The sequence below is a fragment of the Oncorhynchus mykiss genome, chromosome 9 (assembly GCF_057628025.1).
Source record: "Oncorhynchus mykiss isolate SJ-2025 chromosome 9, ASM5762802v1, whole genome shotgun sequence".
NCBI classification, from domain to species: Eukaryota; Metazoa; Chordata; class Actinopteri; order Salmoniformes; family Salmonidae; genus Oncorhynchus; species Oncorhynchus mykiss.
The window spans coordinates 31650006-31667092 of NC_143030.1; the positions used below are offsets into that span (position 1 = coordinate 31650006).

The 17087-nt window shown below is 44.6% G+C and overlaps 1 protein-coding gene across 17 annotated transcripts in view; it reads left to right on the forward strand.

Moving 5' to 3' along the window:
• The window catches only part of ablim2 (actin binding LIM protein family, member 2), a 104959-nt gene that overhangs the window by 72050 nt on the left and 15822 nt on the right, over positions 1-17087 (forward strand). For 3 of the 17 annotated variants that reach the window (XM_090184064.1, XM_090184065.1, XM_090184063.1), the window contains exons 7-11: positions 237-324; positions 1154-1212; positions 2662-2739; positions 3433-3576; positions 4764-4881. In XM_090184064.1, coding sequence (XP_090040190.1) covers positions 237-324; positions 1154-1212; positions 2662-2739; positions 3433-3576; positions 4764-4881 — 487 coding nt within the window. Of the gene's footprint in view, positions 1-236; positions 325-1153; positions 1213-1883; positions 1926-2661; positions 2740-3432; positions 3577-4763; positions 4882-5610; positions 5941-6427; positions 6509-9560; positions 9663-12869; positions 12927-17087 lie in introns of all 17 variants that reach the window. The other 14 variants (XM_036987768.2, XM_036987766.2, XM_090184052.1 and 11 more) reach the window with 11 other exon arrangements.

Here is a 17087-nt window from a genome sequence, read left to right on the forward strand (position 1 = left end):
GAATGAAGGTTATCGGTGTATTGACGACGAGAAAAAAAAACATCCGTCTCTCATTCGAGAGGAAAGACAAAATGTTTTCTCAACCAACTGTGGATTCTTTTATTTCGCCTTTTCCCATTTGCCCCGTCCTCAGTGTTCTCCGTCTCGCTGTGGATTTCCAAGCTCGTTTCCTCGTGCTCAATGTCATTCCTGACCTTTGTAACTTTGTAACCTTTGACCTCTTGTCCCCTTGCCAGGCTGGGGAGAAACACTACCACCCTTCATGTGCCCGCTGTGCCAGGTGTGAGCAGATGTTTGGAGAGGGAGAGGAGATGTACCTGCAAGGTGGACCAACCTCTCTTCTTCTTCTCTCTGTCTCTCTCACTTTCTCTCCGTCTTTCTCTTCCCTCCCTCTCTCTCTGTTACTCTTGACCCGTCTTCTCTTTCTCTCTCTCTCTCTCTCTCTCTCTCTCTCTCTCTCTCTCTCTCTCTCTCCTCTCTCTCTCTCTCTCTCTCTCTCTCTCTCTCTCTCTCTCTCTCTCCCTCTCCCTCTTTTCACTCAGAAATGCACCCACGACCCATCCATCAGCATGGAAACGTCCTTCACCAGCTGCCATAAAACCACAGTGCATTTGCCCAGGGCTAATGAATTAGATCACAGTGTTAGTGAATCACTGAATGTCCATGGCATGAATCACCTCACACAAAACTCAGCCTTATTATTCACCATTCTACGACCCTCTTTCTTATTTACTGCTCCTGGTGCACTAGAGCTGTTAGCTTGGCTCACATCCGTGATTTACAAGAAACCTGTCTCCATCTCCCCGCGGCTTCCTTTCTGATGGCGCAGGAATTGATTTGCTATGAGTCACACGTGTATATGGGGCCGCGGGGTTGTACTCTTGCTTGCCGAACTCATGCCACTTTGTCGGAGATACCGCGGCTGTGGGGAGAATATCACATTCGAGTGGATGTATCTCACTGTGTTCCTCGCTCTCCCTCTTTCGCTCTCTCCCTATTTTTCTCATTCTCTCTTCTGTCCCCTCCCCCTCTCTCTCTCTCTCTCTCTCTCTCTCTCTCTCTCTCTCTGTGTGTGTCTCTCTCTCCCTCTCTGTGTCTCTCTCTCTCTCCCTCTCTGTGTCTCTCTCTCTCTCTCTCTCTCTCTCTCTCTCAGGTAACTCTATCTGGCATCCTCCCTGCAGACAGGCAGCCAGACAGGAGGAGAAGAGTAAGGTGAGTTCTCTCTCTGAGAAAGGATGACCACGCATCACACTGGTTCTCCACACCCAGGCTTCTCTAAAGTTAATCTCGGACACCCCAGTAACGTAATTGCGTCAGATAATTAAGTTCTATGGGGGAAGACGTGTTGGAAAATATACTAACAAGGCTAGCAAAGTCTACAGCCCTCAATACGGAAACGCTCAGCCAGTTTCGGGCAAGTCCGTGGGCCAAATGTCCCCTCCCGTTACGAAATTGGAAAGATGCGAGCTCCTGCGAAAATTGTGATTTGTCCGAATGATCAGTGACGGAAAACCAGCGTACCGGAACAAAGTCACTCGTTATGTCGTCGCATCCAGCAGTCTGTCGACAGATGCTACTACCATTTATGTCATGCGCATCTGTCCACAAGAGATTACTCGAAAGTAGCTCCACAGTTGAACTATGGCTAAGTCACAGTATCCAGGAGTCGTACTGATTCAAACCGTACATCACCGTGTGTCTCAAGTCAGGATTCCATCCGTAGAGAAGAAGCAGCCCAACTTGACTGACTGGGACTGTGTTGATCTTGATTACCTGAACAAAGGGCACCTAATAAGTGCACTTACTGTGCAGTAAGTCAATAAGCCCAGGTCCCAGACCAGTACTCTGTCCCCTCCCCAATGTAATACACCTGTTGTTCCCAGAAGCAGGTCCGGATACAGCTCAATGACATCTCTGAGCGGCAGGTTTGTGATGCATGTGCAGCCCAGATCCCTTTACCCACCTCCAACCTCTGCATGGGCTGCCCTGACCCCTCAACCTTGACCCCCGAACGGCTTCACGCTCAGTAGCTAGCCACGCCCACAGAGCACTTACTGTACCTAGCCCGGGCCCCAGAATACTCACTTCCCCATAATCCCGTTAGGTTGATCATGTGATCCAAACACAGGAAGTGTCTTTACTGTAGTAGTATGGCAATAGCCGAGGTTTGGATCCATTCCATTTCAATTTGGGCGGTGGATTAGGTTGAAATGGAATTTAGCCCCGATTTGAACTCTTAACGGCTGAGTAGGTGGTGGTTAAACTTGACACTGATCACTGTAGCCCACCTGAGCTTCACTAATGAACAACACTATTGTGTCTGTCTGGTGTCACAGTATCAGGAGACTGTTTTGGTCACCACTACCACTGCTTTCACTTTGAATGATGCTGCATAGTGTTTTGTGACCAGAGGAGGGGTGAACGTTATCTCGAGTGTTGTTGTTATACTGCTATATGTTAACCTAGGCTCAGAGTTCATCTCGAGTTAGTGGCAGGGTTGTGAAAAATGCTAGTCCCACAGAGAAACTTGCTGAGAGTAGCAATGTGTCGTTTTAAGTTCAAGAGAGATACATGTGTTTCTGTCTCTGTCTCTTTCTCTCTCACTTTCAATCCTTTTCAGTGATAATGAGCAGAGTTAACTCCTTGTCGCCCTTGTTCCAGGTGACCAGGACCTCCTCTGAGAGCATCACCTCTGTCCCAGCCTCCAGTGCGTCTGGCTCTCCCAGCAGGGTCATCTACGTAAGTGCCACCTCATCTCACCACTAGAGGGCGTCACAAGACAACAGCAGGTCACTAACCCGGGGTCCTGGAGCGCAACAGTGTGTATCACAGGAGGCTGGTGAGGGGAGGACGGCTCAAGATAATGGCTGGAGCAGAGCAAATGGAATGGCATCAAATGCATGGGGAACGCATGTGTTTGATGTACTTGATACCATTCCACCTATTCTGCTCCAGCCATTACCACGAGCCCGTCCTCCCCAATTAAGGTGCCACCAACCTCCTGTGGTGTGTATGCAGGTTTTTATTTTATTTTTTATTTCTAGCCCAGCGTTAACACTCCTGATTCAATGACATAATATCGAGATGAATAGTTGATTAGTTGAATCACGTGTGTTAGTGATGGTCGGGAGCAAAAGCCTGCCCGGTCCTGTAGGTCTCCAGTACCAAGGTTGTCCACTGTGATCAAGTCAACAGCAAAAAATATGAGGCCCTTTTTACATCTGCAGTTGTCACAAAGTGTTTTATAGATAGCCAGCATAATACCCCAAAGAGCAAGCAATGCAATCAACTGATTGATTGATCGTTGACTGTGCTAAGTCGACGACAGTATTTCAACTGTGCTCGAGTGAATTGCCTATACCATTATATTTCCCATGACCAAAGTGGTTGACGTTAAAAAATACTGAGCTGGCGTGTTTCTCTGTGTCCCAGGCCAAACTAGGAGATGAGATGCTGGACTACAAGGACCTTGCTGCTCTGCCAAAAATCAAGGCGATCTACAACATCGACCGGCCAGACATGCTCTCCTACGCTCCTTATGTCAGCTACCCCTCAGAGGAACGACACTACGGAGATGTAAGGGGGGGACACGGGGAGGGAGCAAGGGAGCTGCGTTCTCTTTTTCTTTCTCTTTCTCTCTCCTCTCTCCATAAGCCAACCACTGAACTGACCTTTATCCGTCAGTCTCGTGTAGCCTGACGCAGAAAATGTATCCCTCCTTCCTGTTTTGAAGGAAACTTATTCCCTCCGTTGAATCATAGCTCTCTCCCAGCCTAGTTGGCTAAAATGTCTTAAGTTGGAGCAAAAAGACGATTTTGTCATACATTCAAAACGGTATTAATTAGTAGGGTTTTGCTCCTTCCCTCAACATTTCCACAACTGTGGACGTTGGGAGGGGTATATAGCAAGTAAGCAAGTCATACTCATTAAACCCAACGCCTAACGAATGTCAAAGTCATGCCTACAATCATGTTTGTTCGGTTAACTCATGTTACCTCAGATGATATGAGTTCATTTGACTGAAATCAAATCGGATTGTGTTCGTCACATGCATCGCAAACAACAGGTGTAGACTAAAAGTGAAATGCTTACTTACGGGCCCTTCCCAACAATGCAGAGGGAAAGAGAATAGAGAAGAAGTATAAAAAGTAAATAAAAGTCCAAATAAATAGACAGTAAGTGACGATAACTTGGCAATATACAGGTGGTACCAGTACAGGGGTGGAGAGCTTTTTGAGGATCTGAGGGCCCATGCCAAATCTTTTACTCGTCTGCTTCTGTCTTACCCTCTTTATTTGTAGTCACCCCAGTTGCTCCAACAGAGGTCAAATACCACAGCCTGGACCTCATACTGAGCTCTACCCGGACATGACTCATTTCAATGTTTCCCCATAACATTGTTTTATGTTTCCTCTCAAATTTTATTGATGGCTGTGTGTTAGAATTGAAGTGTGCGTGCCTGTGTGCGTGCCTGTGTGCGTGCCTGTGTGCGTGCGTTGACGCAAAAGGGTGGTTAAAATGGACATTCGCACACTCTACAGTGATTGATCCCGATCATCAAAATAACATCAGCGAATCCCCCATAATTTGACTTGGAACACACATTCCTATGATTCCGTGGTATTGCACCCCATCGCGACGGCAGAGGGCGTGAACGTTCCCGCAAACCTTCCGTGTTCGGTATTTGGCTTGTGTCCGTGACGTCCTCAGTTGCCCTCCTTGTGTGACGTCGTGATGACGTAACTTCCTGTCCTGGTTTCCAGGGCGACGGAGAGAAGTCTCCCCGTCAGAGGAGGCCCTCCAGTCCCAGCTCCAACAGCTCCCAGGGGAGGTATGGAGGGTACACCCCGTCCCGCTCCCCCCAGAACTACAGCAGGCCAGGTAGGTACCCCCCCTCACCCCTCACCCTTCACCTCCAGCGAGCAGCAGTTCAACAATAAAAAGAGCACATAGTAAAATGTTTGTACATTTGACATATAGAATGTTTGTACATTTGTCATATAGAATGTTTGTACATTTGACATATAGAAAGACGTATAGAGTTGACATATCGGAAAGTAGAACATAGTATTTTGCTGTTATCCTTATATTATACGTTATTATAATATAATAATATGTACAGTTGTAGTCATTAATATACAGCATTTGCATATAGTGCATGACAGGGTTGGGATCCGTTCCATTTCAATTCCAGTCAATTCAGGAAGTACACGGACGTTCGAATTGGAATGTGGTTTACTTCCTGAATTGACTGGAATTTAAACTGACCCCAACCCTGGTGTATGATGTAATATTTATGTGCATCATATTCCAAAATGTGCCCCCTCATTTAAGCCTCATCTTGATTTGTCACGCTCATTCTATTACTTTAGAGAGCACGTGTTTTTCCAAGATGCTGTTCTTTTTTTTTCCCTTGCAGAACATCTAACATTTCATCAATATTCATTCCATTGCTTCTCTTTGAATGAGGTGGTTATGCCATCACTTTTTTACATTGGATTACCACAGAATCTGTACTGTATTTGTCTATTGGGTATGGGACAGTACTATGGACAGCGTCCTCTTTGCTCTAAAAACCATCTTGTCCTTCTACACCATCTTCCCCTACAGAGGATCTTTATATGGCCAGTAAAGCAATGGGTAATAGATACAATGGCCAGCCCCTTGACTCCAGCTCCCTCCCCCGCCCCTCGGCCTACACGGGGGGTCCTAAGTACCTCTCCCCCTTGGCTAGGGACTTCTTTTCCCTCCCCATGCACTACTCAGAGGGCCTACCCCCCAAGTACCCTGGGGCGCTGCAAATGCCTGGGGGGATGACAGTGCCTGGCAGAATCTCTCCCAGGGGCAGAGTCTCTCCTGGAGGCAGAAACTCTCCTCTGCCCCTTAACCCTACCACCCTGGCCATGCTCCAGCAGCACAACTATGTGCCCTACTTCAGAGGTAGCTAGTCCTCCCCTGGTCCCTAGCGCGCTGTCCTGGACCCATGGGGCCGTCGGTGTGGAGTGCAGTGTCAGCTTTAGACTGGATCCCGGCTCTGCAGTGATAACACTGCACGTCCCCCATCCCCGGCTGTGTACAAACTCTAAACTAATCGATAGCTAAATTAACAATGGCACCCAACGAGTCCCACAATGACTGTTTTACATTTCTGTGTGCTGTGTTTCCCACAATATCTGCATGGTTTCTGCTGTTGTTGTTTTTGACAGTTTTACATAGAATAATATTGTTTCTCTAATGTCAGCACCGCCACAACCCCCCATCAGAGTTACCATAAGCACCATTTTTCTACACAATTTTTCAGCACACAAGTGGGGTTCAATTGTACCCCTTTGCCTACGCGAGTATTCCCCTACCCACACAGGTGTGACGTGTCAAACCACCTCCCTGTGCTTCGTCTCCCCCCTCTCCCCCTCCTTCACCCCCCTAGGCCTCAAACAGGACCCCCTACTACCACCTGAATCTAAACCTAAGACGTCCCTGCATCTCAATTTACCTCCTCACAGTCACGGTAACGCACCAGATCCCCCTGGTCTCTATCGCTCTGTTTCTCTTTCTCTTAGCGTAATACTGGATTTTCTTGGTGTGCATCAAGGTTGTGTGTTGGGACCCCTTAAGTTTGTTTTTGCTTGCCCTTTCTATTGTCTGTGGACGATCCTATTTTTTGTCTTCGGGTTGTCTTAGTCTTGTTATTGTGCATGAGAACCGACTGTAATTGTGGATATTTTCGATATACTGTTTGTATTTCAGTTATACTTGACATGGGAATATATTGATATTGGGGGAGAAGATGGCAGATTACTTCCTTATTTTATGTTTCTATGTTTGGTGGGATGTAAGTGTTGTACTTATAACCTCAACTGTTGGCTTGCCCTTAACTTGAAATGGATTGCCTGTTAGTGTTTATGTTGTTGTTGGTATTTTGGGAACCATGCCTTAGAGTTGACTGTTGTTATTCAGTGTGTTTCAGCCCTTTAAACCTTTGGTGTCCGATGGTGATTTTGTATGGAGTGAGTGGGAGAAACTGCAGGTGGTTGGTTTCATGGTTGTGGGAGGGTTGCTGACAGGGAGATATAAGTTTGGGGGTATACGGTATTATAGTTAAATATGTCGGTCTGCGGTCTAGTTTGGAACGAACATGATAAGTCACATTATCTGCGAACAATGAATAAATGTGTTTGACCGAAGTCAACTCGACCAAAACCTTGACAAGTGTGGGAGTAGGCCTACTTTTTTTTTTTAAATCACGAGTCACCTCCAGTTTCCCTCTGGGAAGAGATAAGAAAAAGCGATCACTCAGCTGCATTGCTTCTCCTAAGCCTCAAAGTCAGCCAAACCACCAAGGCCTCCTTAGATACCCATCAGCTCTTTTTTTTACTGTTATCCAGATTTACGGGTTTTATCACTGGAGACACACCATGATACTCGTCTCAATGACGGGCTGACTTATGCCCCAGGACTTGAAGGGATTGTGACTCATTGGGTCACTGGAGATAACTCACGCCTCATGAGTTAGGAAGAGGGAGAGAGTAAAAGAGGGTGGAAGAGAGGGGGGAAACCAGAGGTAGAGAGTCATTACGTGGAATGGGGGTTGGAAGAGGGTCACTTTTTGGGGCTGATAAGAATTTGAGGTTGAACTCCCCCCCGTAAAGAAGTTGGAGGGGGAAAGAGCCTTGAGAAGGAGTGAAAGAAAGTATGAAAGAGAGATAGAGAGAGATGAGGTTTGACCGGAGCGTTAGTACTGTAAATCAGAACTCCGCGGGCCAGGCTTCGGTGGTTTTTCCATGAAAGGCGGAGAGATGGAAAGTAAAAGTTCTCAGCGAGCCAAGATGAAAGAGAGGACTGGAGGAATGAGGGAATGAAAGGGAGGAGAGGAGTGGTGGAGTGACGGTGCCGTAATTTGGGGTCTGGTTGCCAGTCGCAGTGGCACGTCGTTCTGCGCACAAAAACACACACGTGCGCACACACACGCACGGACTCACACACACTGGGCTGGTTGCCTCTTCAGGCTCAAGCGGTTCCTAACATAGCGTGAAAAGAGAGTTTGTTTCTATGCTCTGGTTTTGGGTTTAATGAACTCTCAGGTTCCCTCAGGAGTCTAGTTTAAATGATTGTGTTTGTGGATAACTATCCCTCACACGTACACAAGTGGCTTAGCTGTTTGGTTTCAACACGGTGCTAGAGGCAGGAAGTTTAACCAGAGATTAAGAGGTCATTGAATTGAATTGAATTTTGAAGAGCGAGTGGAAGACAAATGCGATGGAGACAGTAAAAGAGAGGAAAAGATATGAGTCAGAGGGATAAGGCAATGACAGAAAGAAAATCCACTCGATGAATTGATGTAAATGATGCAATGACAACTGCATCCAATGTAAGAGTTATTATCAGCACATGAGGATTAGTCCTTGAATGAGGAATTGCTACCAATTGTTAGTAGATTCTTATTCTGAGATATGCTACGTCGCTCTATGATGTCACTGAGGGTCATACCTAAAAAAAACAGTACACCCCCCCCACCCCCCCACCTCTCCTCGGGCTCAGTGTCCTGCCTTAGCTCCAGATTTGTGGAGGTGCTGCCCTGCAAATAAACTGAGGTCTGCACTAATGCCAGTTTGTGTGTGTGTCCGTGTGTGTGTAGACATGCGTGTGCATGACTGTGTGTGTGTGTGTGTGTGTGTGTGTGTGTGTGTGTGTGTGTGTGTGTGTGTGTGTGTGTGTGTACGTCTGCATCTGCGTGACTGTGCGCGTGTGTTTGTGTGTACACGTGTGTGTCTGTGCTTGTGTGTGTGTGTGTGTGTGTGTGCATGTGTGTTTCTGTCAGAATGACCTCATCCTCTTGCATCCCAACGGCTTCGCTCTTGCCTTCTGTTCCTCCCACAAAGGCGAGAGAGGCGCGTGTGCTCAATCAAATGAACAATCTCTCTCCTCTTTTTTTTCCTCCTCCTCTTTCTTGTCTTTCTTTCCCCTCACCCTCTGTTCTTTTCAACTCTCTTATGTAGATGTTTATTAGTTATGGCCTGTAAGGTGTCAGTGACTTAATCACCCAGCCTGCGTGACACAATGCATTGTGATGGACTGTGGTCATAATTACAGTCGCGCACACTTTCAGTTGAAAGTGGAAACACATTGACGTTGTCCCATTTCAGCTTGCGCCGGTGTCCTCAATGCATTGCCATTAACTGGTAAAGCCTTTAACCAACCTATATATATATATATATATATATATATATATTTTCTGTTAGCAATCTGCCTTTATAAGATGCTCATAGCCTTCATTCATCTTTTATGATATCGACATGAGCCAAGTACCAATAGCAAGGGCCAAGAGTTTTTCCTGGTCTGGATAAATGGTCACGAAAAACCTATGGCCCTATCAGTAACCAGTGGTTGGGTTATCAAGTCAGTTGATAATTGTAATGAATAAAGTTGGTTCCGCTTCATAGTTAAAGCTTTGACCAGTAAGCACAACAGCATGACTCTTTGCTCCTCTCTTTGCCCCCCTTTTTTCGTCCACGGCTCTTGCTCTCCCCTGTCCCTCCCCATCCCTCCTTTCCCCATTGGAGGTAGTGAAAGTGGTCGGAGTACACCCAGTTTGTCCACCTATTCCGACGGCAAATCTCCCTCCTCCACCTATGTGGCTGCTCCCAGGCATTTCCACGTACCAGGTAGGTTCTCCACTTCGCTTTGACCTCTCACCTTTGACCCCGTGGCCCTTGATCCCCTCAACACGACCTCTCTCTCTATTGCACCATGCCCGTCTGCCTGCTCTCTTGTCTGTCCAGGTCTGTCTAGCTAACAGATCTAAGTAGGTGGATGGACATTATACAATAACAGTATATCAGATGTCTGGGATGAACCCTTTTCTGTTCTCCTTGCCTTCTTGTGTTACTGTTTTATCCATGTCAAAGGGTTTCTTTCGGACCTATCCTGTCCATTTGATTTCCCTGACTCCTTTCCCTCGCTCTATCTAAATGTATCTTTCTCTCTCTCTTTCTCTCTCTCCTCTTTCTTTATCCCGTGTTGGGATCCTGTCCTATACAATATGTTGAGGTCTGTCTAAATGTTTCTTCAGTTTCACAGGTAAAAGTGAGATTCGTTAGATTCCACTTTCACAGACATGTTGGATCAACATTATCATATGCTCTTATAATGCAACCACGTTGTAACTGCTGCACTCAAAGCAATTTTTTTATGACGTCACGAGCAATGGCTGACATAGAACCAGACTGCATGGGCAGCGCCACTGAGAAGGGTCATCACTTCCTATGGGTTAAGGAAGGATCACATCATTCTATCCAGGTCATCAGGAGGGATCAGCCAAAGAATTACACTCGTGAGAACCAGACCTGTGTTCAAATACATGTGTATTTGTTATTTAAATATGTACTTTGTATTTTGGTGTTTTCAAGTAATGTGGCCAATATCAACAACTGCTTATTTTCAAATAACTTATATAATTATATAATATTTTTAGATACTTATTTCCAAATACATTCTTTAAAATACTCCTAGAACCTGGGTTCAAATGCATGGGAATATTTATTTGTATTTGAAAAAATTCTTCAAATACATGCCAATACTTTCCAAGTGTATTTCCAATACATTCCAGTATTCAACCACTTGTCTTTTCAAATAAACAATATCTGAATACTTACTTCGAAATGTATGTGATAGTAATTGAGATATTTGAAATAGTATTTGTACTAGGGATGGTAATTTGAAATAATTTGACTATTTGAATAATATCATGACATTTTTTGGGATATCCGGATACTCGATAGTCCCTCCCAGAAGTGTAATTACTCTCGACTCTCGACATATCAGAACGACGCAAAGCACATGGCTGTCACGAACGTGTTCAGGGAAATGACCGGACCAAGGTGCAGCGTGGTGAGTGTACATTTTCCTTTATTTAGAAAGTCACCAACAAAACAAGAAACACCCAACAAATAAATCATAATAAAAAACCGACCGTGCAGCTTCCTAGGGCTATACAGGCCACTAACAAAGTCAACTACCCACAACTACGGTGGCAAAACAGGCTGCCTAAGTATGATTCCCAATCAGAGACAACGATAGACAGCTGCATCTGATTGGGAACCACACTCGGCCAAACACACAGAAATACAAAACATAGAATGCCCACCCCACATCACACTCTGACCTAACCAAATAGAGAACTAAAACGTCTCTCTAAGGTCAGGGCGTGACAATGGCAAAGGTAAACACCGGACAGGGTGCTTTTTCTCTGGTAATTTCTCTGGTAAAGTGTCAGAAAAAGCAAAAGAGTAGTCAAATTTTCGCCATTATAGAACTGATTCTGTTAGAAAATGTATCTGTTTCAGGAGGTCTTGTGGAAACTCTGTTAGGTGAGTGTCATTTCTTTTTGAAGTGAGGAAAACAGCGTACCAATGTCAGGGCAACATGAAGGGTTTAATACACAGCAGTATATCCTTGTAGGTAAAAACTTCACAAAGGATCATTTAATTTAGACAAAGCTTTCTCATTGATAAATTAGGCCAGCATTCCCACTTACTCAAGTAATCGAATACTAACGTCGGTTCGGATATTCAATCAACCGTGCCCATCCCTAATTTGAACCAAGGTCTGGTTAGCAAACATTCCATAACTGCAGATGGCAGTAAATCACCAACATTGGCTTTATACCGGCTCAAACAACACCCTCCAGGTGGCAGTATCCACCCTTTCCGTTTGTTTCCCAACTCATAGAACTAGTAGAAGAAGATATTGACTACTTTAAAATGGAGCGCCCGCTGTCACAGACGCCGTAATGGGACAGCGATTTGAGAAGTCTTAACTTAGGTCTATGACCCTGCATCATATTCTGTCCACCGCCCTTTGATTAGTGTTAACCGTTTGCAGCACATTGCAATGGACACAACGTTGACTTTTCTAGTGAAAAGCCCCCTTTTTTTTTTGGATTCATCATCATTATTTCCATTCACTATCACAGTGTCAGTCACCCACATGGAAAAGTCCCCGTACTTGGATGGAGTTGACGTAAATAAATGAACAAAGCAAAGTGATGATCTACTTCATGTGTTTTGTAACCATCGTATGGATTTTATACTTGTATTACTCCCTGGCGCTGGCAGTGGCTGAAACAGGGCAGAAAGGGACCCACACATGTTGTATTTCATGAGCAGAGCGCAGTTAATGTATTGTTGCTAGCTAACACAATGGTGTTTGGGTCCTGTGAACGCTAAACGCATTGGATCAGCTTAGGACAGACATACTGTGTCAATTATTGTGTAAAAAAAATGTTTTTTAAAGAGTCACTCGCACAATTGTTTAATTGAATTAGTTGAATTTAGTCATTTGCCCTTTTATTTGTTATTTGATATGCTTATTTGTTTATTTGGTCTATAAGCAGTAATGAACGATGGGTTGTAGTAAGGGAGAAATATATGATGGTTTCTATTACCAATGACTTTTGGAAAACTCGAATAAATGCATTGTTGGATACAACATCGATCAACAATTACCATTGTTCTGGGGATACCCAACCGAGTGTCTGCTTCACATTACAATAGGACTGGATCAAAATGACATGTTTTTGTGTGTGTTGCATGAACAGTGACAGCAAGTGATGATTTATTGGCGATAATACCCTGTCTTGCCAGTTCTAATAAAAATATAATATGTTTTGCATTGGATCAACCATAAAGAATGCTGCCCCATATCCTACTGCTGCTTCTCAGACTATTCCATCCCTCAATAACTGCTAACTCATGCTTCTCTCTCTCTCTCTCTCTCTCTCTCTCTCTCTCTCTCTCTCTCTCTCTCCTTTTCTCTTTCTCTCATCCTGGGCTTCTTTCATTTCTCTCTGCCTCTCCTCCTCTCATCTTCAGAGACTAAGGTCAAGATAGATAATATCTATAGAAAACCCCCTATCTACAAGCAGCATGGTACAGTCATCTCTTCTCCTTTACTTCCTGGTGTAACTTCCTGGTCTGGTCTCTGCACGATGTGTTGCGTGTCGCCTGTCCCATACGCTCCGGGTAGAAGTTGCCCGTAGGCACAGCCATAGGATCAGCTTTCCTGTCCGCGATCCTAACTCTTACCATTAGGCGGGAAAGCATCGAACCGACCTAAGATCAGTGGCTATAGGGCAACTTCCTCCTACTCACGTCCTTCTCGCCGTGGCCCATTGTTTTCAAGCGACTTTGACCCATCTCCCGTCTTTTTCTATTGGAAAGGCGTCGGAAACTCAGGCAACAGAGTACGACAGAGTCCCCATTTACCTTTGAGTGCCTTGTTACTGCAACTGCAGAGGGTGGTGGTTTTACAGTCAAATGGGTCTTATCTCAGATGTGTCACCCAGGCATCTGAAATAGTGACTTTCCATAACACTCCCAAGGTTATGAACCTTTTTGTCCCCCAGTGTTCTTTGTAGCCACATACGGTTTTGAGAATGACACAAATATTAATTTCCACCAAGTTTGCTGCTTCAGTGTCTTTAGATATTTTTGTCAAATGTCACTATGGAATACTGAAGTATATTTACAAGCATTTCATGTGTCAATGGCTCATTCAAGTGTCAAATGCTTTTATTGACAATTACATGAAGTTGATGCAAAGAGTCAATATTTGCAGTGTTGACCCTTCTTTTTCAAGACCTCTTCAATCCGCCCTGTCATGCTGTCAATTAATTCTGGGCCACATCCTGACTGATGGCAGCCCATTATTGCATAATCAATGCTTGGAGTTTGTCAGAATTTTTGTGTTTGTGTTTGTCCACCCGCCTCTTGAGGATTGACCACAAGTTCACAGTGGGATTAAGGTCTGGGGAGTTTCCTGGCCATGGACCCAAAATATTGATGTTTTGTTCCCCGAGCCACTTAGTTATCACTTTTGCCTTATGGCAATGTGCTCCATCATGCTGGAGAAGGCATTGTTCCTCAGCAGTCCAATCCCTGTACCTTTTGCAGAATATCAGTCTGTCCCTGATGTTTTTCCTGGAGAGAAGTGACTTCTTTGCTGCCCTTCATGACACCAGGCCATCCTCCAAAAGTCTTTGCCTCACTGTGCGTGCAGATGCACTCACACCTGCCTGCTGCCTTTCCTGAGCAAGCTCTGTACTGGTGGTGCCCTGATCCCGCAGCTGAATCAACTTTAGGAGACGGTTCTGGCACTTGCTGGACTTTCTTGGGTGCCCTGAAGCCTTCTTCACAAGAATTTAACCGCTCTCCTTGAAGTTCTTGATGATCCGATAAATGGGTGATTTAGGTGCAATCTTACTGGCAGCAATATCCTTGCCTGTGAAGCCCTTTTTGTGCAAAGCAATGATGATGGCACGTGTTTCCTTGCAGGTAAACATGGTTGACAGGGGAAGAACAATGATTCTAAGCACCACCCTCCTTTTGAAGCTTCCAGTCTGTGATTCGAACTCAATCAGCATGACAGAGTGATCTCCAGCCTTGTCCTCGTCAACACTCACACCTGTGTTAACGAGCGAATCACTGACATGATGTCAGCTGGTCCTTTTGTGGCAGGGCTGAAATGCAGTGGACATGTTTTTGGGGGGATTCAGTTCATTTGCATGGCAAAGAGGGACTTTGCAATTAACTGCAATTAATCTGCTCACTATTCGTAACATTCTGGAGTATATGCAAATTGCCACCATACAAACTGAGGCAGCAGACTTTGTGAAAATAAATATTTGTGTCATTCTCAAATCTTTTGGCCACGACTGTACTGTAGAATTCTTTTGTGGAGAATGTGTCCGTACAGTACACTGCAAAATCATTGTTGCCTGAGTCAAAAGTCCGACATGGAAAACACAAGTGGCCGTATTGCACCTTTTAATGATCACTTTTTATTTCTCACACCCCCTCCCTGATTGTGCTAGTGTCTGCTCATCCCGTCCATGCCTGCCCATATTCATCTCAGTAGCTCATTGGTCCTAGTAGTACATGTGACCTGATCACGTTGTTGTGTGTCCATTGGGATTGGTCGAGGATATGAATCACTTGGTGTTGTGGTGCTGATGGTGTCTTGGTCACTTTTTTTGTTCCACTTATAACCCTTTGTGTATTTGTCACCTTTTAAATGTTGTGTTTTTTTCCGGGTCTTTCTCCTTTCTTGTATGCGTGCGAATGTATTTCAAATAGAGGACCAAAATGCCGTCAAAATAAATGAATGCATGTGCTGTATAATGCCTTATCTTCTGTGTCATACGACGGAGGATTATTCTACAGGCCGATACAATCTACAATACATATGAAATAGGACAACAGCATATTTCTCACAATTTACGAGTTAACAGTCTTCAGTTTAGATTGTGTATATTCTAACAGACATATGCTTATGATCAATAGAACGCACCAGAAAATACACCATTTCACTAACTCTTCCGAGGAAATAGGCCTGCTTTCTAAATTATAAACTGGGCACTGAGCATACTATATAGCAACATTTAAATACAAACTATACACTGTGATAGTTAGTTACACAACGGTACCGTCACTAGGGTTGTTGCTGTTGACTGTGTCACTGTTGTTTTAAAGCAGTAGGTGTTGCACGGCCCATTTGGAGATCCTCGACGGGCTTGTCTCGTGATGATGATGTCACAGAGTCCAGTTGATTTATTATAGGATGGAGTCTGTGCAGCATACTGTACTGTAGCTGGTAAATAGCTGTACAGTGGCAAGAAAAAGTATGTGAACCCTTTGGAAATACCTGGATTTCGGCATGAATTGGTCATACAATTTGATCTGCTCTTCATCTAGGTTACAACAATAGACAAACACAGTCTGCTTAAATGAATCGCACGTAAACAATTATACGTTTTCGTGTCTTTATTGAACACACATTGTGTAAAGATTCACAGTGCAAGTTAGAAAAAGTATGTTAACCCTTGGATTTAATAACTGGTTGACCCTACTTTGGCAGCAATAACCTCAACCAAACGTTTTCTGTAGTTGTGGATCAGATCTGCACAATGGTCAGGAGGACTTTTGGACCATTCCTCTTTACAAAACTGTTTCAGTTCAGCAATATTCTTGGAGTGTCTGGTGTGACCTGCTCTCTGGAGGTCATGCCACAACATCTCAATCGGGTTGAGGTTAGGACTCTGACTGGGCCACTCCAGAAGGCGTACTTTCTTCTGTTGAAGCCATTCTGTTGTTGATTTGGTTCGTTTTCCTGTTGCATCACGCAATTTCCTTTGAGCTTCAATTGGGGGACAGCTAGCCTAACATTCTCCTGAAAAATGTTTTGGTGAACTTGGAAATTCATTTTTCTGTCAATAATAGCAATCTGTCCAGGCCCTGAGGCAGCAAAGCAGTCGCAAACCATGATGCTCCATCTACCATACTTAACAGGTTGGATGAGTTTTCGATGTTGGTGTGCTGTGCCTTTTTTTTCTCCACGCATAGTGTTGTGTGTTCCTTCCAAACAACTCAACTGTTTCATCTGTCTACAGAACATTTTGCCAGTAGTGCTGTGGAACATCCAGGTGCTCTTTTGCAAACTTCAGACGTGCAGCAATGTTTTTTTAGGACAGCCGTGGCTTCTTCCGTGGTGTCCTCCCATGAACACCATTCTTGTTTAGTGTTTTACGTATCGTAGACTCATCAACAGAGATGTTAGCATGTTCCAGAGATTTATGTAAGTCTTTAGCTGACCATCTAGGATTCTTCTTAACCTCATTGAGCATTCTGCGCTGTGCTCATTGCAGTCATCTTTGCAGGTCGGCCACTCCTAGGGAGAGTAGCAACAGTGCTGAACTTTCTCTATTTATAGACAATTTGTCTTACCGTGGACTTTTGGAACCCTTTCCAGCTTTATGCAAGTCAACAATTCTTAATCTTAGGTCTTCTGAGATCTCTTTTGTTTGAGGCATGGTTCACATCAGGCAATGCTTCTTGTGAATAGCAAACTCATATTTTGTGAGTGTTTTTTTGAAGGGCAAGGCAGCTCTAACCAACATCTCCAATCTCGTCTTATTGACTGGATTCCAGGTTCGCTGACTCCTGACTCCTGACTCCTGACTCCAATTCGCTTTTGGAGAAGTCCTTAGCCTAGGGGTTCACATACTTTTTACAACCCACACTGTGCATGTTTAA